The sequence below is a fragment of the Lithobates pipiens genome, unplaced genomic scaffold (assembly GCF_037356315.1).
Source record: "Lithobates pipiens isolate NorthernLeopardFrog02 unplaced genomic scaffold, aLitPip1_a1.2 Scaffold_16, whole genome shotgun sequence".
Classification (NCBI taxonomy): domain Eukaryota; kingdom Metazoa; phylum Chordata; class Amphibia; order Anura; family Ranidae; genus Lithobates; species Lithobates pipiens.
The window spans coordinates 600,739,577-600,761,877 of record NW_027507748.1 but is presented as its reverse complement, the minus strand read 5'-3'; the positions used below and the strand labels follow the sequence as shown (position 1 = coordinate 600,761,877).

The window sequence follows — 22,301 nt, the reverse complement described above, 5'->3', positions numbered from 1 at the left end:
CTACAGGGGGATCCAATTACACACCCGGAGTCTTCCCTGCCTAGAGTTCACCCAGAGCCTGTTAGACCTCCTCCACAGTTATGAAACCATCAAGGCGTTCACCAGCTGTGTCAGAGTGGGGAATTTGATCTGATCTAGAAATAGATGAGGTTCCTCATTAGTGTAGTCCACCCTGGAGGCGAAGAGATTACTGTAGTAGGAAGCAAAGTGGGCATTTATGACCAGGGGGTCCACCAGCACTGCCCTGTCCAAGTCACGGATACGGGCAATGGATGTAGTTGGCTGTTGCTCTCCAGCCAACCAGGCCAGAAGTCGTCCGGTTTTACCCCCCTGCTCAAAAATGCGTCGTTTGCGCTAACTGTTGCTTTTTGGCTTTGGAGACCCTGAGTGGCATTACTTCCCTGTATGCCACCTGCATGTCAAGATATAGTAAATTTTTTGAAAAATCTAGTCCCCAACCAGAAATGTCAACAGGGGGAAGAGAGCAGAGGGACTATTGCGGTGCACATTACAGATAAGGACATTAAGAAAACAATTGTTTTTTTTATTTGATTGTACCTTATTTTGTTGTATATTCAATTGTGATATCTCTATCTCTATCTATCTCTATTTTAGATGTTGGTATTTCCTGAAGAAGCTGAAAAGCAAAACTAGTCGAAATACTTCACCTTCTATACCAGCCCTTGATTATTTGTATTGATTTTATGTTTAAATAAATTGATATAATATTTTTACAAAATTGTTTTCTTAATGTCTTTATCTGTAATGTGCACCGCAATAGTCTCTCTGCTCTCTTCCCCCTGTTGACATTTCTGGTTGGGGACCAGATTTTTCCAAAAATTTACTCTATATTAATTTGGGATGATGGTGCATCATGTAATGTCTTATTTTCATATTCTTTATATTGTGAGGCCATTTATAATTTCCATGCATGTCAAGATAGGTAACAGGGTTGTGGGTAGAAGCGTAACGGGATTCTAGGTTTTGTGCTGCGACCTCTGCTTCTGCAAGGGTGATTGCAGAATTGTGTCTGGCCTTAGATATAGTGGATTGATACGAGCCCCTAACGTAGGCCTTGAATGCATCCCATATGGTGTGTGTACTGCAGCAGAGCCCACGTTTGTTAGTCAGAAGGTCCGTATATACGTAGAGATTTCAGATTACACCAAGGGATCGGAGATCCAGTAGCGAGATGGTCACCAAAGTTTCTCAGAGGGAGGAGTCAGTCTGGAAAGTACACAGCATAGGGACGTGATCCGATATTCTCTGTGGTAGCATATCCACCACCCGCACACGTGAGAGCATTCCTCCGCTAACTAAAATCAGGTCAATTCGAGATATGGCTCTATGTGAAGTAGAGTGGCACATGTAGGCCCGGTCCCCTGGGTGTCTCCGTCAGACATCTGTCAGGCCATAGAGGGAGGCCTGCTTTGACAGAGGAGAGTCCACACCCGCCCCATGTGGCAGCCTGTCTAATGCAGGGTTCGGAGCCATATTAAAGTCGCTCGCAATAATTATGTTGTCGGTGGGATATCTAGACAGGAGGGGGGATCAAGTATTTTAAGAGGGCCATAGTGGCCTGGCGAAGGAATATAGAGGCCCAAGATCACCATTTTAATAGTGTCTATAACTACATGTAGTATCACGCACCTTCCCCCCGGGTCCACCTTGACATCCAATAATTCATATTAGGGATTTGTGGATCAGAACACTGACACCGACACCTGGAGTACGTAGCGTGGCAACAGTGGCAATCCAAGGTTTCTTGAGGCCCAGCACTTTGCTCCCCGTCAGGTGTCTCCCCTGTAGGAGACACACGTGAGGGTTATATTTTTTAAGGTATGTTAAAACCAAGAAGCGTTTCAGTTTATCATTCAATCCCCGGACGTTCCAGGACAGCTGTGTCATTTGTGCCATCGGGAGATCTGCAGTGTGGGAATGCCAGGGGAGCACATTACACTCGGACCCGGTGAGAGACAAGTAGAGCTACACAATTCTGGGAAAAATGAGAATCACGATTCTTTTGCTTAGAATGAAGATGACGATTCTCTCACGATTCTCAAAAATCTGTTTTATTTGAAAAATTTACAGGCAGGGTATCGCAAGAGTATTGGCAGGGAAGGTATCGCAAGAGTATTGGCAGGGAAGGTATCGCAAGAGTATTGGCAGGGAAGGTATCGCAAGAGTATTGGCAGGGAAGGTATCGCAAGAGTATTGGCAGGGAAGGTATCGCTAGAGTATTGGCAGGAAAAGTATCGCTAGAGTATTGGCAGGAAATGTATCGCTAGAGTATTGGCAAGAAATGTATTGCAAGAGTATTGGCAGGAAAAGTATTGCAAGAGTATTGGCAGGAAAAGTATTGCTAGAGTATTGGCAGGAAATGTATTGCTAGAGAATTGGCAGGAAAAGTATTGCTAGAGTATTGGCAGGAAGGGTATTGCTAGAGTATTGGCAGGGTATTGCTAGAGTATTGGCAGGGTATTGCTGGGTACTGCAAGGTATGGAGGGAGGGCTGCTTCCATCTCTGGATCTCTCCACTGTACAGATTAGTACAGAGGGGGAGAGAGGAACCGGCATCATGACATGGTTGTGGGCGGATGCCTCGAATCGCACCAGGCAGCGGCACGCCACATCGCACGTTCCAATGACTGACGTCAGTTCCGGTGGCTGACGTCAGTTCGATATCCGCCATTTGCGTTCCACGCTGGTTATGTGGAACCAGCGGCACTAAAAGAAAATCGCGGGTCACCCTGAACTTAGATCGCGAGGGGGGGTGAATCGAGATTGCGATAGTTTCGCGATTAATAGCACACCTCTAGAGACAAGCAACACACATCACCATATCTAGTCACAGGTAAGGACCTTCAGTAGTAGCCTGGGCTGTTGACGGGCAACCTGCCAGAGAAAAGTACCACAGTAAAAGCGTTCCAACATGTACATAACATTATTAAAAAAAAAAAAAACGGTCCCATAAAACCCCCTCCCCCACAGCCGTTGGGGAACTCAGTGCCCATTCCCTAAACCAAAACTCAGCTCAACTGGAGCAAATTAGGTCTATCTCTTGCGGGGGGTACAGAGAAAAACAGAAAGCTGCTTGGGGCGGTGTTACAGGCAAGGTTCTTACACTGTTCGGGTCTTGAGCTACCGGCCCCAACCTGGAAGTTATAAAATCAGAAAACCAGCACATAGTGCAATAGTGAGCAAGTTCGCTTAGCAGACGCTAAGGGGCACATACTTGTAAAACGTTACCGTGTAAACCTGAGTTGTTCCATCTCTTGTTGGGGAACAGTTGAACCGAGTTGCCACCCTCCCACCTCACCACCGTGCACCCCACCACCGCATCCAATTCCCCCAGCTCCTCAACGGATTTAATTCAAGGCAGTATCCCAGAGAGGGAGGGAGGGGGACAGAGGCCACAGTCAGACAGGGGAGGTCTTACCATGTGGTGTGGTGTGACAGAGTGGGTAGTGTTGTCAGCTCTCGGTATCCGCCACATGCGATACTGTGGAAGCGGGGAAGCTCCATTAACACCGCAAGGGGAAGAGTGTTCACAACACAGTATGCAGTGGCAAGTTGTGGGGCAGGCAGAGCACAGGAGTAATCTGAAAAGTCAGCCACCAAAGATTGTCCGCAGCCACTCGAGGGAGGGGGGGGGGGGGTAGACAATATGGAGTAGCATTAGAAACACAGATAAAGAAAAGAGCAATACAGTTACCAGGGTCTAGGCAGAGTGTCCAGCTACTGAGAGGCCTCCTCCGGTAACGTGAAGTAACAACTGGATTTTCCATGCACCACCCAGAGGTGGGCTGGAAACAACATACTATATTTGATGTTCTTTGCTCGCAGCTGGGCTTTAACTTGATCGAAGGTCCTTCTCTGCCTTTGGATTTCTACCAAGAAATGCGGAATAGCTTGAGATGTGTGTTGGCAAACCGGAGTTCGGCCACCTTTCTTGCCTCTCGAAGCACCAGGTCCCGGAAATTTAACATGCGGAAGATAAAGGTGCGAGGGAGTGCGCCGGGAGGGGCATCCTGTGGGCTCTATCCACCGCATAGTGGGGAGAGAATACAGCCTCAGGCAGGAGGGTCCAGAGAAGGTGTTCTGTGAATGCCACCAGGTCTTGCCCCTCAGCTCCTTCAGGCAAGCCCACTACTCTGAGGTCGTTTCTCGTGCTCTTATTCTCGCTGTCTTCTGCTCGGGATTCCAGCGATTTCACCCGTACCTACAGCGTGTGAACGGAGGTGCGGTGTTCCCTAATGAAGTGCTCAGTCACCCATGTGGCGTTCGTCCTCCTCTAGCGGAATTTGTCCATGTCTGCGCATTAACCCGAAGTCAGTTTGCAGGTCAATCTTGGCTGTAAGGGCCATTTTGCAACCAGAGATAGCCTGCATCAGGGACTGGAAGCGGTCTTCCTCCACCGTAGCCGGGTCTGGTCTCCATGTACGTGGCAGTGGACGGAGGCCGCTTTTGCTTCTGATCTGGCAGAGAGGGTGTAGGGATAGAGGAATTCTTCCGTCTGGAGCTGGCTTTGTTTCTTTGCATACCCGGGGGTTATCAGCAAGGTAGCAGGGGAAAATATTCAGCAGATTGCCGATATTAAAATCGGGTGAATTAGCCATCTAGCTCCTGTAGCACACGTCCGCTCGGGCCGCCAGCTTGACCACGCCCCCATTTGCGTATTTATTTTACATTTATTCATAGATTACCATTTTATTTTTAAAATTGGTTTAATTGGGGCAGAAAAGCATGCAAAAAACGCACAAGAACACACAAATGCCATGTTTGCATTTATGCACTAAAAAAGTTGAAATCTGGCCGATTCAAGCTACAAAAAATCTCCAGACCTTTGAGCTTCAGGTGACATGAGTGGAGATGTAAACCATCTCCATAGAGAATATTATATCCCCCTCCAGCGTTTTGGAGCTTCAATCAGGTGTGAATGCAGCCTAAAAGCTTGGTTGACTGTCTTTCAGAACCACCTTGATATAGTGGAAAAATAGGCTTTTTTGTACTCACCATAAAATCCTTTTCTCTGTAATTCACCGACCGACACAGCTCCTCTCTAACTAAATGGGTTGTATAGCCTGCCATTAGGAGAAACTAGGCAAAATTGTTACACAATACACAGAACTTTAATCCCGCCCCAGGGGGGGCGCACCCCGTGCTATCAACCATCCTCCTGCTCCCAGCAGCTTCAGTACTTCAACAAGCAGTACAACGTAGAAAAAAGGAGGAGTGGGTGCTGTGTCGGTCGGTGAATTACAGAGAAAAGGATTTTACGGTAAGTACTTATATTCACTGACCGACACAGTTCCTCTGTAACGGAATGGGACGTCCACAAGCGGTGCCAAACAAGGGGTGGGAAAAAAACAGCATAAAAATTTCAACCACCATGGTAAGTGGGAACTAGTGAAACTAAACCCACACAAAAACAGCAGTATGGGGAAAAACTCCACCATACAACCGGGTATACTCAATAGGAGCAAACCCCCAGACCGCAACAGTGCAGAGGTAATGAAACAAAAGCATTAACAAAACCGTACTGCGTTTTTCTCGAAAACCAGGAAAAAACGCAATTGCAACTACACGGCCCCCTGCAAAACCTTGCGGCTGAAACCAGCATCAGCCGATGCACTGACGTCTACCTTGTAGAACTTGGTAAACGTACGGACAGATTGCCAGGTCGCCGCCTTACACAACTGAGCGACAGACACTTGGTGTCGGAAGGCCCAAGACGTTCCGATCGCTTTTGTAGAGTGGGCCGTGACTGGAAAGGGAGGCACCTGTCCCTACAAGGCTTAGGCTTAGACTACAATCTGTATGATCCACCTGGAAATGGTGGTCGACGAGACAGCCATGCCCTTCTTAGGACCAGCCACCGAAACAAACAGTGAGTCTGACTTCCGAAAGGAAGATGTGGCAGACAAGTACACCTTCAGAGCACTAACCACATCTAGAGCGTGAAGGGCCACCCCCTTGGTGTGCTTAGGACACAATGATGGTAATACAATGTCCTCATTGATATGAAAGGCCGAAACCACCTTCGGTAGAAAGGACGGTTGTGGACGCAACATCACCTTATCCCTGTGGATGACCAGATAAGGCAACTTGCAGGACAAGGCTGCCAGTTCCGAAACCCTCCTGGCCAATGTGATGGCCACCAGAAAGACCACCTTCTGTGAAAGGGTCAGCAGAGGAATCTCCTTTATATTCTCAAATGGCGGCTTCTGAAGCGCTGACAACACCAGGTTCAAATCCCACGGAGGTAACGGAGGACCACCGGAGGGACTACATGTCACACCCCCTGCACAAAGGTACTCACTAATGAGTGAGATGCCAGGGGTCATTGAAAAAAAAAGACAGCCAGAGCTGAAATCTGCCCCTTGATGGTGCTCAACACCAACTTCTGGTCTACACCTTGCTGAAGAAACAGCAGGATCCTGGATATAGAGAAGGAGCACGGATGCCACCCTTTCTCCTCACACATGGAGATGTAGGCCTTCCAAGTACGATGGTATATCTTCCTGGAAGAAGATTGCCACGCCCTCAGCATAGTTGGAATCACGAAGTCTGACAGACTCCGGTTCCTCAATACCTGGCATTCAACAGCCAGGCCCTTAAAGCCAGCGATGGTAAAGCAGGGTGAAGGATTGGACCTTGAGATAGGAGGTCCTCTCTCAACGGCAGTCGCCAGGGAGTGTCTGCCACCAGGTGCACCAGGTCTGCGTAGCAGGCCCACTGAGGCCAATCTGGGGCATTCAGGATTACTGGAATCCCCTCAGTTTCCACTCTGAAGCAGACATGGCAACAGTTTCAGTGGAGGAAAGGCGTAGATCAGCTGGTACTGATCCCACGGAGCCACCAGCGCATCTACCCACGGATCTCTTGTCCTGGACCCGAATCCCGGCACCTTCCGGTTGAGACAGGAGGCCAATAGATCCACATCTGGTGTGCCCCATTTCAGGCACAGCAGCCTGAATATCTCCGGATGCAATGCCCATTCTCCTGGGTCCAGCATCTGTCGACTCAGATAGTCTGCCTGCCAATTTTCCACCCCCAGGACGTAAATGGCAGACAGGGCCGAAACGTGTCGCTCTGCCCACCGAAGTATGTGAGCGACCTCCCGGGCAGCGGCTGAACGTCTTGTTCCCCCTTGGCGATTTATGTACGCCACAGCCATGGCATTGTCTGACTGTATCCTGGTCGGAAGGCCTTGAATACACGTCGGCCACGTGTGGAGGCACAGCCTGTTCGCTCTCAATTCGAGCAGATTGATTCGGCAACTTGGATTCTTCCGTCGACCAGAGGCCCTGAGCTGACTGAATCCCCATCACTCCACCCCAGCTGGACAGACTGGCGTCCGTAGTGATCACCGTCCATTTCAGAGAAAGGAACGATTTTCCGGACTGAATCACCAGGAACCTCAACCACCAGATCAGGGAGTCCCTGACTGGCTGGCTCACCTGGATCTGCCGATCCAGGGACAACAGAGATTTGTCCCATTTTGTAAAGATCTCCTTCTGCAGGACTCTGGTGTGGAACTGGGCATAAGGTACTGCCTCGAAGGAGGCTACCATGAGCCCCAGCACCCGTATGCAAAAGCGGAATGATGACCACTTGTGGTTCATCAGAAGTTTGACCGCAGATCTGAGAGTCAGAAAAACCCTCACTTTCCCCGGAGTCCAACAGCAACCCCAGGTACTCCAGACGCTGAGTTGGTACAACCACCGACTTCCTTAGGTTCAACAGCCACCCAAATTCTTGCAGGGACTGCAAGGTGTTCCCCACATCCTCTAATTCTGAGGCGGAAGAAGCTCTCAGGAGGAGATCGTCTAGGTAACCCACAACCGCGATCCCGCGTTGTCTCAACGTCAATACTGGAGCCAGTACTTTGGTAAAGACTCGGGGGGCTGATGCCAGGCCAAAAGGAAGAGCCACAAACTGGTAGTGGGCTTCCCCGACTGCCAAACGCAGAAACTTTTGATGCCGAAGGCATATGGGTATGTGCAGGTAGGCATCCTGAATGTCCAAGAACGCCAGGAAGTCCGCTTGATGGAGTGCAGCGACTACTGAGGGAACGGATTACACTCTGAACCTCTGCACTTTTACAAAGTGATTTAGGGCTTTTAGGTCCAATATTGGATGTACCCCTTCCTTCTTGGGAACCACAAACAGATTTGAGTAGAACCCCTGGAAGCGTTCCGATTCCGGAAGCGGTACAATCACCCCCTGATCCAGCAAGTCCCTCACCGACCCGAACAGGGCCTCCCAGCGAACCTGGGAAACACGGGTATGCTGGAGAGAAAGAATCTGACGGCCAAGAGAGAAACTATCTTGTAGCCTGTAGAAATCAAATCACAGACGCATTGGTCTGATAACCATGAGGTCCAACGGGCTGCAAACTCTCGAAGACGACCCCCCACCCGAGACCTGGGTGGGGGAAAACCTTCATGTGGTAGCACTTTTGTACGCAGGCTTGCGGTTCCAGGGACGCTTCTGACAATCCGTGGGCGTCCTGTCGGGCTGGGGACGTTTTGCCGAAGCACTGGGTGGACGAAAAAGCAGTTTGTGAGCGGAAAAAGAGGGCCCTTGCCTGTGGTGTGGCTCCTTAGCCTTCCTGGCCTGTGGGAGTAGTGACCCTTACCACCTGGCCTGTGGGAGTAGTGTACTCTTACCACCCGTGGCATATTTAATAATGTCATCCAATGAATCTCCAAAGAGCCGCTCGCCAAGGAAGGGAAGACCCATCAGGGCTTTCTTGGATGCCTGGTCAGCAGACCAGTATTTCAACCAAATGAGGCGCCTCAGCACCATGGCTGATACAGAGGCCCTGGATAGCAGGGGTAGAGTATCCAGGGCCACGTCACAAACATACTTAAGGCCATGCACTAGCTGGTCTGCTAGTTCCATGCAGACAGGGGAGGCATTCTGCTCTCCAAATTCGCGGTGCAAAAGTTTTGCCCACTCAGTCAATGTCTGAGACACCAGTGCAGATGCCAGTAGAGGTTGCACGGCTGACCCAACAACCCTAAACAAGGAACGAGCCACAGCTTCGGCTTTCCTATCCGTGGGATCCTTGAATGCAGGAGTCCCCTCAACCAGGATCGTGGTTACTTTATTTAATCTAGATACTGGGGGGTCCGCGACCGGAGGAGCCGACCACTCTTTGAGAAGGCTTTCCTCAAAGGGGTAACGCACCGCCAAATTTTTGGGAACCGAAAAAGGTGCGTTGCGGGCGACCCCATTCCCTGTAGATGAATTTGTCAAAATAAGTCAAATACGGGAACAACTTAGGTGAACGTGTTGGCTTGTGGGACCCAAAAGGGACCGGTATATCGGCAGAGGAATCCGCAAGCTCCTGAATCTTCAGGGTATCAAGCACAGCTGTGATAAGTGCTCCAACAAGCGCCTTGTCGCGCCCGGACCTGGACGGTGACTCACCCTCACTGTCCGAATGGTCCTGGTCAGCCATGTCTGCTAGGTCAGAGCAGGGGTCTCTAGTGGCAACAACAGGGCCCGAGTCTGCATCAGAGCTCTCCCCAGAGGAGGAGGGGGGGGAGCAGGGGCCTCTTACGTGCACCTTTCCTGCCACCTGCTGCCTCTATCTTAGCAACATAGGAGTCAAGGACGGCCGTCAGGATGTCCATGTGCACCACGCTAACTGCAGGTGACCCGGTTGCTATAGCCTGGATTGCGGTGAAGAAACACCAGTTTCTGAAGCCATGCTGACCCTAGCCTGTCTGCCACCTGCAAGGGGACTTAGAGTGAGGGCCCCACCCTCCTGCTGCCGCCGCGTGGTGGGGGGGGGGGGGTTTTACTTAGCGCTAGACTCACCACCCTGGGGAGTTCTGCGATAGCCACAGCAGTGCCTGTAGTCCCTAGGAGGTTCCCAGTTGCAGAGAGGAGAAAACTCAGTAGCAGCAGCTCCCACCAGCGGTGCAACGATCTGAAGAGCCGTTCAGCAAAGAGCCATCCAGCGTTCTGCACACAGTGGATACAGGAAGCAGAAAGAGAAAGCACATGCAATGCTGCCACAAGAGGCAAGCGGTGAAAAAAGCGTTCATGCTTTAAGAAAATGGCTGCCATGTGTCTGCTTGGGTTAGTGGATGCTTTGGTTCCCTCGCGGGCAGTCCGCACATTACTGGGGCTGCTGTTCTTCTATGCAAGGAAACTTGTTGCGCTCCAGGTGAGGGCCCCCACGGCAGCCCTCACCCTGAGTGCATGGAAGTCATTGGTTAACCTGGCAGTACCATTGTACAAGGAAGCATATTTCATCCGGGGATGCTCTCAGAAGTTCCAGAAGGTTTGGAATATCTGGTCAGAGTCTGAGACAACGGTTGTGGAGCAAGACAACCCTGTTGGATTGTCAACCCAATCTATTTAGTAGACAACTCCTCTGGCAAGCTTTGTCCGGGTTAGAGTTTGTGCTGCCCAAGTGTCCAGTTGACACCCACTTATAGACCTTTGTTTGTAGACTGCCTGTAGTGCATAACTGAACTTAAGTTGATTACTGGGACTTACATTACTCCTGTCGCTTTTAGCAGCAAGCTACGGGGTTTGGTTGTTGTATGTTCTTTAGGTTAGGCTGATAGTTTTTAGGTGTTATGCCTTACCTCTTGTGTTGTATTGTTCGAGATGGGGAATGCCCCAAGGCTCTGTTCTGTAACCTTCTCTTTTAAAACAAATAAAAAGAATTTATAAAAAAAGAAAATGGCCGCCAATGTAATCAATAGGAATCCTAAAGAAAATAGCTGCTGAAGCTCACCAGGGGAATTTATAACTTTCCCAAAACCAAGATGGCCGCCAGAACGGCGCCATGCGGTGAAGAGAGCAAACAATAAAAAAACGTGGTGCCAACAGTCAGAACAACCTCCATAAACATGTTTTGGGACCCCCAGACCTGGACCAGGACTAACGCCAGCCACACAGACCCCCACAGGTGAGAAACAGCGACACACACACACACACCTCCCGCAGCACATGCAGACACCCCCTTCAGGGGGGGGGGGTGATAGGGACTTGGGATAGAAGATGGGGAGGTGAGGTGGCCCTCGAATGGACCCCCCAGGGAATGCCCAGCTGCTCACCCCACCGAAGCAGGGAGAGCCGTACTTACCAGTCCAGAAGAGCTGGGAGACATTTCATCACAGACCCACTCCTGCGCAGTTATATGGTGGCTGTTGGCCTCGGTATACTGTGATCCAGACAGCAGTAGCCCGGTCATATGTATACCCCGGAGCATTGAATTTCACTGACCACCTCTGGAGCTGAGGTATGTCATGGCCTGCCGAGCCTTAGCTACGACCTGCTCACACTCGATGGCCGGAGTGAGGAGACTACAAGGATATCATTAACCAGCCTGTCACCCAGCCGGCAGTTGATAGAAGATCTTAGGATCTTGCATCTTGCGCAAAAAGCAGCAAACCTGCAGCAGAAATATGGACCGAGAGGCCCGCAGGGTTTCCGAGGTCATTCTCCTTGCTAGGCAAAATAAAAACTGAAGCTGCTGGGAGCAGGAGGAGGTTTGATAGCATGGGGCCCACCCCCCTGGGGTGGGATTAAAGTTCTGTGTATTGTGTAACAATTTTGTTTAGTTTCTCCTAATGGCAGGCTATACAACCCATTTAGTTACAGGGAGGAGTTGTGTCGGTCGGTGAATATAAGAGAAAAGAAGCTGTTGCACCTTGTGGAATTCATTGAATGGAAACATCCTTTCGATGAACTGGGGCCAGACAATAAGGCAAAAAAATAAAAATAAAACACATGGTCCTGGTGGAGGAGAAAGACAGAAACTAATTTGGGAAAGAAAGAATTCCTAGGCTTTAATACCACCTAATCCCTATTAAACTTAAATGGGCTTGCTGCAGGATAATGACACCAGTTGAGACGCTCACCTCAGAGGTAAATGCTACAAGAAACACTACTTTATGGATGAGAACGGAGAATGGAATATGTCTAATAGGTTCAAACAGCAGTTTCTGAAGCACAGGGAGCACCATATTTAGGTTCGACGTAGGCACCTGGGGAAAGGCTCGGGGAAGCCCAAATGGAAACTTCTTGTACAAAGATCTAAATTGATGAGTGAGGCCAGTGGTCTTTGAAAACAAAGTGCAGAAACCTTGTTAGCGATGACAGACACGTTCCGATGCAGACCCAGCTGCAGGAAAAGGGGATTTGTCAAACAGAAAAAACTACCGGTTATGAAGACCTGGAAATCATAACAAGTGAAATATGCTTTCCATATTAGATGACAGACCTTGAGAGAAGCAGACTTCCTAGCCTTAAACATCATAGGAGTCACAGATTCAGAGATGCCACTGTCCCACAGAACCTGGACTTTAGCAGTCATGCTGTTAAAAGTCAGGTGCTTGTGCAATAATAGGCAAGCTGCTCCCTGGGACAAACCATCTTCACAATCTGGCAACGACCAGAGTTTTACAGGACTTAGCAAGTTGCTGTACCTGTCGCTCTTGCAAAGCAGACCAGGAAAAAAAAGTTACAGGGGGGAACAGAACCAAAGATCGGGCTGTACTGATCCCATGAATATAGGAGCTACTGGATTCATGGAAAAATCTGACTGGCAACTGGATACTTAAATGACCCAAAATGTAGAGGACAACCAGACTGGGGAATTAAATTCCGCTATTATCAATAAAAAAAATAAAAATAATTTTGGGTGCAGAGATGATATACTCCAACCAGAAATACCAGGGTTAGGAACAATCCATAAATGTCTCTGATCCATGGTAGAGGAGATGCAGTTAAGGGAGGCACTGGCACACCTGCGTCTGCTATCCTAAAGAGTTGTGACCGGCTCTACTATTAATCTGCCTCTTTTGCTATTGCAAGACTTCTGGTTCCTGCCACACTGATTTTAGCGACTTTCATTGTATTGTAAAATTGAATCCAGATCAGGATCTAAAGCTGCAGAGATGTTGATTGGTGATGAGACTGGCGATGACAACCAACTTCCCTGAACTCCTCCCCACCCAACATGCTGGCAGCAGTTAGGAGGTTCCCTTTAAAAAACAAAAAACAAAAAAATAAATAAAAAAAAAAAAGACAGTAAGGACTCAGACTCCAGAGCCAGATTACTGAACCGCCAGGGATAGTCTGGTACTCGGGGACAACAGAATCAGACTGTCCTGAGAATAGAACTTGTCTTGTGTCAACAAAATGTTACGTTGTAGAAGTCTGGTGTAAAACTGGGCAAATGGAACTGTCTCAAAAGGAGGCTATCAGAGCCAGGACTCATTAAAAAGTCGTGTTTTGGACGAGACCCAAATGTTCCAAATGAGAAGTTTGAATGTTCACAACCCACCCAAGCTGCTGCAATGTCTAGATGTTCAAAGTTATGATGCCCAAAAAAAATAGTTTCCCTTACCAGTAGGTGATCCAAATACAGCGCAATGGGGATACCAGGAGACTGCAGTACAGCTAGTCTCAGGAATGTGATTTATGCCCATGAGCAATCAAAAGATGTTTCTTTTAGGGGAAGAAATGCCTAGGTTGTTTACAAAAACACCTTTCCAATGGGGTACTGTTGAGCAAAGTGAGCAGGAAGATTTTCACCTGATTGAGGCCTATCACCATACAAGACAGGCTTCAAAAGCAAGGTGTACAGGGAACATTTCTGATGGCTGAGACATCAATACACTCATCTGCTATAGCAGCCAGTCGTGCATTTACAACTGTAATGCCCTGTACACACGGTCGGACTTGGACGGAAAATGTGCGATCGGAGCATGTTAGAAATTCCAACCGTCTGTAGGCTCCATCTGACTTTTTCCATCGGAATTTCTGACACAAAAGTTTGAGATCTGGATATATAATTTTCCGATCGTGTAAATTCCGACACACAAAGGGCCGTGCATGCTCAGAATAAGTTACCAGACGGAAGCTATTGGCTACTGGTTATTGAACTTCTTTATAGTCCGATCGTACGTGTTGTACGTCACCGTGTCCTTGACAATCAGAATTTCCAACAACTTTGTAAACGCCGGTATCACCAACTTAGGAGCACTATTTTCATAAACAACCCGCCTGTCTTTTTCACAACTACAGAAAAAATTCCACATACCCTCAAAAACGTTTTTCCTCCATCTCCGGATAAGGTCTATCCTATAGAAAATCTCCTCATCACCTACAAAATTCTCTTGCAGATCCCCTGCTAAAATTTTATGGAGCGAGAGGTGCCAAGTCAAAAGGGAGCTCCCTCATCTATAAAAATACTGACCTCCCCAGATCCGGGAGGGCTCTCATTGCCCATCGGTTACTGGTCTATATACACGAACCAGCCCCCACAACTTGAAACCTGGCAAAAGGCCCTAAGATCCCCCTCACGTCTCTCCCATTGCACCTCACACTTGGAATCACTCATGAAGCTTTTTCAAGGCTGGTACTACACGCCAGTCAGACTGGCAAGAATCTTCCTAGCTACATCACCAAATTGCTGGCGAGGGTGCGGCAGCAAAGGCTCCCTACACCACATTTGTTGGGGCTGCCTTAAAGTCAAGTCTTACTGGAGGAAAATTAAGATCTTTATATACAAAGTGTGTGATATCTCCTTCCCAATGTCCGCCCTGGACCTACTATTAGGGTTATCCATTCCCTCCTGGCCGCACCACCTACAAACTAACAACGCATATCCTTATAGCGGCCCGTCTAGCTCTGGCCAAAAATTGAAAATCAGCACAGCGACCGGCCCTGAAAGATGCCATCATACTGCTAAGCTAATTATCAGCTGGAATTTTCATTTGCCAAAGCAAACTTAACCAGTGTCTTTTTACAGCACCTGGGATAAGTGGATGGCCGACCCGAGAAGTGCTCCCCTGTCTTGAGCTCTCTTACCTCTTTCCAAACTAGTAGACTCCCCTGAGATATACCAACCAGACTTTACTTACTCAGCAGCCTTTCTACCCCTAAACATCAGTAACTCATAGTCTGAAGCACCAATGCAAGTTACGATTTGGGAAAATTCCCACTTTTTCATATGTAACTTTTTCTCTTGTTCCGATGTTAGTCAATATCTTCCGCAACATCCACCTGGTTGCCTACCTATAGGCTAATGTATACCATGTTTGATGTCTGTTCTATGCCAGGGTATACCCAATTGGCAATGTTTTGTTACTAACAACCTCTTGATAATAAAAGTCGAAAGTTAAAAAAAAAAAAAAAGATATACAACTTAAAGCGTAAGTAAACCCATCCACACAACAGTTACATTCCTGGCACATGCCGGAAATGTGATACTCCCATTGGTTGTGCTTTCAACCAAACTGTTAAATCATCCAAAGGCTGGTGTCTTAACTGATCACATGTGCTGCATCATGGCAGTTATAGATTAAACCGAGGCCAAGATGGCAGCTTCCTTGGCTGAAAACGATAGAGACAGAGACAGAGAAAGGACACCAACATCAAATGTGTGCTTCTGATGCTCAACAAGGTGAGGTCATATCTATCAGAAAGGACACTATCAAATGCAAATGTGGTGTTTTTCTGAGCAACCAATATGAAAAACAGAGAAGACACAGACACCTTTTGTGTTCTTCTAATGTACCGCAAAAGAAGGTAATAGATGCCAGACAGAAGACCAAGAAGCAGTACGTTGTTGTGTATTCCTGATACTGAACTCCATATGGCCATATAGCCAACAAATTATACTAACACCTGGAGTACATGTCTGATGATCAAGAAAATGCAGTTGCATAGCCAGCCCAGTATGATAACAGACAAGACACCTGCGACCTATAGTTGTGTACTCCTGGTGCTGGACCATGTGCAGTCATAACCAGAGTAACACTAAGACTTCTGATTAAAAGGGTATAGTCAAAGAACCAACAGAAATGCCACCAACAATAATTCAATGTTGTGTACTTCTAACACTGCACAGTACTATAACAGAAAATATCACTAGCAACAAACTCAATACTGTGCGTTTCTGAATAGCAACTTGTACAGTCGTATAACCAACAGAAAAGTCACTATGTTAGCATTTATTAAAATTTTTGTCTCTTTACACAGCATCTAAAACCACAGATACACAGCTCATAATCTATACTTGCATAATGTTTTTAAACATACCGTTCGAGGGAGGTTGATTGTTTGGTTCAGGATTATTCAGTGACATGCCTGTTGTACAGCTGTAAAGGAAATTAATTAATTATATTGTATGCAAAACAAAACGTTATTACCTGGATTCACAATTAATTTTGTAGCCACAGAAAGGTGCAGAACCTAGGAGGTAATAATGCAACCAGTTATTGAAACAAAACTGATGGTAGGCAACAGACTTGGGTTACAACCAAATCCATCTTCAGCATATTATTTCAAACACATTTCTAACCCTCCTCTGCCAAAAAATAGGTTTTTTGTACTCACCGTAAAATCCATTGACGGACACAGCTCCAGTAGTCTTGACCGTGGGGTTATTACGCCACCTTCAGAAGAGGACTAGGCAGAACATGTAATACATGTGAAACAACAGAACGGTACAGTTCTGCCCAGGGGGAAACAAGCAGTATAACATAAACCAATAGGAGGGGAAGGTGCTGTGTCAGTCAATGAACTTCAGAGAAAAGGATTTTACAGTGAGTACAAAAACCCCATTTTCTTTCGTTCACTGACACAGCTCCAGTAATCTTGACCGTACGGACGTCCCCAAGCAGTGTCATAACGAGCGCTGGGAACAGCAAAATAACTTCACCCACAACCAGAGGTGCTCCCTAATGGGAGAGCCACCATCTGAACCAACCGCATCAGAACTCGCAGTCAACATATGCAACAGAGGGCATTGACATTCAAACAAAAAGGTAACTTTCTCTTAAGAAGAAAGTGTAAAATTGCAACATTACACAGCCTAAACATCCTATATTTCTAATAGGAAAATTATAAGCTAATAATAAAGCACATTTAAACATCAAACATAATATGATAACTGTGATAATGTGAAAAAAACAAAGCAACAAAAAAAACAGTGCATTGATAATATGATGACAATGGAATCACGTAGCATGAATCGTATCTGGATAAGCTTATTCCCAGTTCATCAGTATATCAATAGATCTCCTTATATACAAATAGCCAGTCCTCTCATATGAACCTAGGCAGGCACAGACACCAACGGCAACACTCTTTCTGTAGCAATCTCTGCAATATGCAAGTAAGCCCCTGTTGATGACCGCTTGTGTCGAAACGCGTTAGCCAGCATTACTTGCACCCCACATTGCTTTTCTCTTATCCAATTCGTTTTTTGTGATCACTTTTTATTTGTAAAATATGTCCGTTTTTAATAAAACCAATTTGTTTTTTTGACCTAAACCATCCGGAGCCCTTTTTCTTTTTCTCTTCTCTGATATATGCCTTCTGTACTGGCCTAGTTGCTGAAATTTAAATACACTTGGCCTCGGTGATATCACTACCACTGAATGGGAGAAAACAGAGCTGGTATTCGGTGACCCCACTTACCTCGATCCAGGACCAAGGACGCCACATCGCGACCCATCTCCATTTTGAAGTCTGAGTTTACTCCTTCGTGATTACAAGCCCTTTAGACCCACTGCCATAGGGCATGTAGGTCCAACATTTCCGGTAAGAGTACCTACCTTATACCAATAAAGTATTGCAGATTGCTACAGAGTGTTGCCATTGGTGTCCGTGCCTGCCTAGGTTCATATGAGAGGACTGGCCATTTGTATATAAGGAGATCTATTGATATACTGATGAACTGGGAATAAGCTTATCCAGATACGATTCATGCTACGTGATTCCATTGTCATCATATTATCAATGCACTGTTTTTTTTTTTTTGTTTCTTTGTTTTTTCACATCACAGTTCTCATATTAGGTTTAAATGTGCTTTATTATAAGCTTATAATTTTCCCATTAGAAATATAGGATGTTTATACTTTTAGAATTTGTCCTCTGGTTCCAGAGCACACTCACTTTTTAGCGCTACATTTTTGGTTTTCACATGTGCTTTGAACTTTGAGTGTTAGCTGCTAGGTTTACTTAAGTAGCGCAGTGTTTTCCCCCTTTTTTTCAACATTACACGGCCGCCTGCAACACTTTGCGGCCAAAGCAGGCATCAGAGGATGAGCTTACATCAACTTTATAGAACTTTGTAAAAGTGAACGGACGACCAAATAGCCGCCTTGCACACCTGAGCGACTGACGCTTGATGTCAAAAGGCCCAAGAGGTCCCAATTGCCCTGGTGGAATGGGCCGTGACAGGAAAGGGGGGCACCTGCCACCTACCAGGTGGACCACAATCTGTCTGATCCACCTGGAAATGGTGGGAGACGAGATCGCCAGTCATTTTATCGGGCCAGCTACCAAAATGAACAGAGAATCTGACTTCCGGAAGACAGCAGTGGAAAACAGATATACCCTTAGAGCTCGGACCAACTCCAGGGAATGGTGGGCCACCTCCTTAGGATGTGTGTTTTGGACACAGAGATGGTAACACAATGTCTTCATTGAGGTGAAAAGCCGAAACCAGCTTTGGCAGAAATGAAGGTTGCGGACGCAACACCACCTTATCCTTGTGGCTAACTAACTAGTGCGACTTGCAAGACAAGGCCACAAGCTCCGAAACCCTCCTGGCCGATGTGATGGCCACTAGTAAGACCACTTTCTGAGTGAGTGTTAAAGGAATTTCCCTGATGTTCTCAAACTGCGGTTTCTGAAGCGCCGAGAACACCAGGTTCAGATCCCACGGATGTAAGGGTGGACACATCGGGCGGACTATCTGCCAGACCTCTTGTACAAAGGACGCCATGGATCCTTGGAAAAAGACAGCCAAAGCTGATATCTGTCCCTTGATGGTGCTTAAGGCCAGTTTCTGATCCACTCCTCGCTGTAACAGCAGGATCCTGGAAACTGAATAGGTGCGCGGGCGCCACCCCATCTCTTCACACATGGAGCTATAAGCCTTCCACGTATGATGGAATATCTTCAGAGAAGAAGATTTTCGTGTTCTCAATATAGTGGAAATCACAGAGTCACCTGCCGTTAAGTGTTTAGTCGGTCATGCCGTTAAAACAAGCAACGGTAAAGCAGGACGGAGAATCGGACCTTGTGACAGAAGGTCTTCTCGCATCGGTAACCGCCAAGGAGCGTCCGCCAACAGGCGTACTGGGTCGGTGAACCAAGGACGCCGAGGCCAATCTGGGGCAATCAGTATCACCAGAATCCCCACGGTCTCCACTCTGCGAAGCAAACATGGTAACAGTTTTAGCGGAGGAAAGGCGTAAATCAGCCGGTACTGCTCCCATGGAGCCAGCAACGCATCTCACGTGTCCGTCCAGGGATCTCTCGTCCTGGACACGAACCTCTGCGCCTTTCGATTGAGCCAAGAGGCCAGGAGATCCACATCTCATGTGTCCTACCACAGGCAAAGAAGCCTGAACACCTCCTGATGCAGTGACCACTCTCCTGGTTCCAGCTTCTGGCGACTTAGATAGTCCACCTGAGAGTTTTCTACTCCCAGGATGTATATGGCCGACAGGGCCTGTACATGCTGCTCTTCCCACCAAAGGATGTGAGCAATCTCCCGTGCTGCAGCCGAGCTTCTTGTTCCTCAATGGTTGACATATGCCACCACCGTGGCGTTGTCTGACTGTATCCCGATTGGACGTACACGTCTCATCGACCATGTGGAGAGGCACATTCTGAGCGCTTTAAAGAGGAGGGCCGGTTATACAAAAAAAAAAAAAAAAAGTCAGCAGCTGCAAACACTGCAGCTGCTGACTTAATCAACACACTCACCTGTCCAGGGTGCCCGCGATGTCGGCCGCCCGAGGCCGACCCGTCCCTCGGCTCTCGGGTCCCGGTGCTGCCATTCCTTGTAAGGGAAACAGGCAGTGGAGTCTTACGGCTTCACTGCCCGTTTCCTACTGCGCATGCGCGAGTCCCGCAGCTACTGCGCATGCGCGAGTCCCGCAGCGCTTTCTGAATGGGACGCGCTGTGTTCTGGAACACACAGTTCCCAGAACACAGCGCGACTCATTACCCAGAAGACGCCGCGACGAAGACAGAAGATCTCCGCGGAGGAGGAAGAGGAAGATTAGGAGAAAGTGCCTAGCAACAGGCATTTCTGGTAAGTAAAAAAAAAAAAAAATTTTTCATTTTTTTTTTTTATATTTTTTTGTAATTTTTATTATTTTTTTGTTTTCAGGGTGGCCCTCCACTTTAAGTTCGAGCACACCTATCGGCAACTTGGATTCCTCCCTCGACCAGAGGTCCTGGGTTGACTGTACTCCCAGTACTCCACCCCAGCCAGTCAGACTTGCGTCCATTGTGATCACTGTCCAATGAAGAGGTAGGAACAATTTCCCAGACCTAAGGGCTGGAGATCTCAGCCAGAGAAGAGAGTGCCCGACTAAGTGGCTCACCTGAATCTGCTGATCCAGGGATAACACAGATTTGCCTCATTTTGACAATATCTCCTTCTGCAAGACTCTGGTGTGAAATCGGGCGTATTGTACCGCCTCAAAGGAAGCTATCATAAGGCCCAGAAGCTCAGCGAAGACCACCTGCGATTCATCAACAGCTTCACCACAGCACTGGGAGTCTGCAGTTTGTCTGGAGGGAGAAACACTCTCGCTTCCACAGAGTCCAGCAGTAAGCCTAGGTACTCCAGATGTTGAGTCAGCAGAAGAACCGACTTTTTAAGGTTCAACAGCCACCCAAATTCCTGCAGGGTTTTCATGGTGATCGCCACATCCTCCTTTAATTCTGAGGCGGAAGCTGCTCTCATTAGGAGATTGTCTAGGTAACCCACGATTGCGTTACCACGTTGCCAATACTTTGGTAAAGAATTGTGGTGCTGAAGCCAAAAGGGGAGAGCCACAAACTGGTAGTGGTCTTCCCCTACCGCAAAATCGCAGAAACCTCCGATGGCTGAGGCATATGGGTATATGCAAGTACGGGTCCTGGATGTCCAAAGATGCCAGTGAGTCCCCTTGGAGTGCAGCGACTACTGCGTGAACGGATTCCATTCTGAACCTCTATATTTTCACAAAGCAAATAAGGGCTTTTGGGTCCAAGATTGGACGCAACCCTTCCTTTCTGGGGACTACAGATTGGAATAGAATCCAAGAAACCTTTCCGTTTCTGGAACAGGCACTATAACCCCACAGATGAGCAGGTCTCTTACTGGCCCAAACAGGTCCACCCGGCAAGCCGGGAGTAAGGGTATGCTGGAGGGTAAAATCTGTTTGGTGGCCAAGAGGGGAACTCATCTTGTAGCCCAATGAAATCAGTTCGCAGACCCATTGGTTGGACAGCTGAGAGGCCCACCGGGCTGCGAACTCCCTACGGCAACCCTCCACCCGAGTGACGGGTAGGGGCAAACCTTCATGCGGTAGCGCTTTTGCTTGTTGGCTTGCTAGTCCAGGGATTCTTCTATCCCTCAGTAGTCACCCTGTGGGACTGGGAGAGTTTTGCTAGAAGTCCCAGGTGGACAAAAAAGCCTTGAGCGGAAAACGAGGGCCCTTGCCTGCGGCGTGGCTCCTTACTCTTCCTGGACTGTGGGAGCAAAGTGCTTTTCCCACCTGTGACATTCTTAATATAATACAGCGAGGCTCCAAATAGCCGCTCCCCAAGCAAGGGTAAATCCGTCAATGCTGTTTTAGATGCCTGGTCCGCAGACCAGCATTTCAGCCAAATCAGGCGCTGCAGCACCACTTCTGAAACTGATGCTCTAGAGAGTAAGGGAAGCGTATCCAGGGCCGCGTCACAGACCTACTTAAGGTCATGCATTAACCCGGTCTGCTAGTTCCACGCAGACAGGAGAGGCCTGCTACTTCTCCAATTCACAGTGCAATCGTTTTGTCCACTCAGTGTCTCTGACACCAATGCTGTGGTCAGTACTGTTCGTATCGCTGACCACACTACCGTAAACATGGACCGGGCCACTGCCTCGGCCTTCCTGTCGGTAGGGTCCTTAAATGGTTCTCTTCTACCGGGATCGCGATTACTTTATTTAACCTGGATGGTGGGGGTGGGAGGTTCCATGACCGGGGGAGCCAACCATTTAAAAAGGCTCTCCTCAAAGGGGTAATGCACCTCCATTCTTTTTGGGACCGAAAAAAGGTCCGTTGCCACCTTCCTCATTCCTTGTATATGAACTTATCAAAATAAGTCAGATAAGTTAACACCTTAGGTGTACGAGCTGGTTTACGGGACCCAAAAGGGACAGCTACCTCAGGAGATGATCCTGCTGTATCCTATATTTTCAGGGCATCGCGCACAGCTGCTCATAGTGCTCCAACTAGCACTTTGTCTTGCGGGTACCCGCA

At 47.9% G+C, this 22,301-nt stretch overlaps 1 protein-coding gene across 3 annotated transcripts in view; it reads right to left on the bottom strand.

Moving 5' to 3' along the window:
- The window catches only part of RNF17 (ring finger protein 17), an 881,806-nt gene that overhangs the window by 747,504 nt on the left and 112,001 nt on the right, over window positions 1-22,301 (bottom strand). For all 3 annotated transcript variants that reach the window (XM_077483977.1, XM_077483979.1, XM_077483978.1), the window contains exon 4: window positions 16,084-16,142. In XM_077483977.1, coding sequence (XP_077340103.1) covers window positions 16,084-16,142 — 59 coding nt within the window. The remainder of the gene's footprint in view (window positions 1-16,083; window positions 16,143-22,301) is intronic.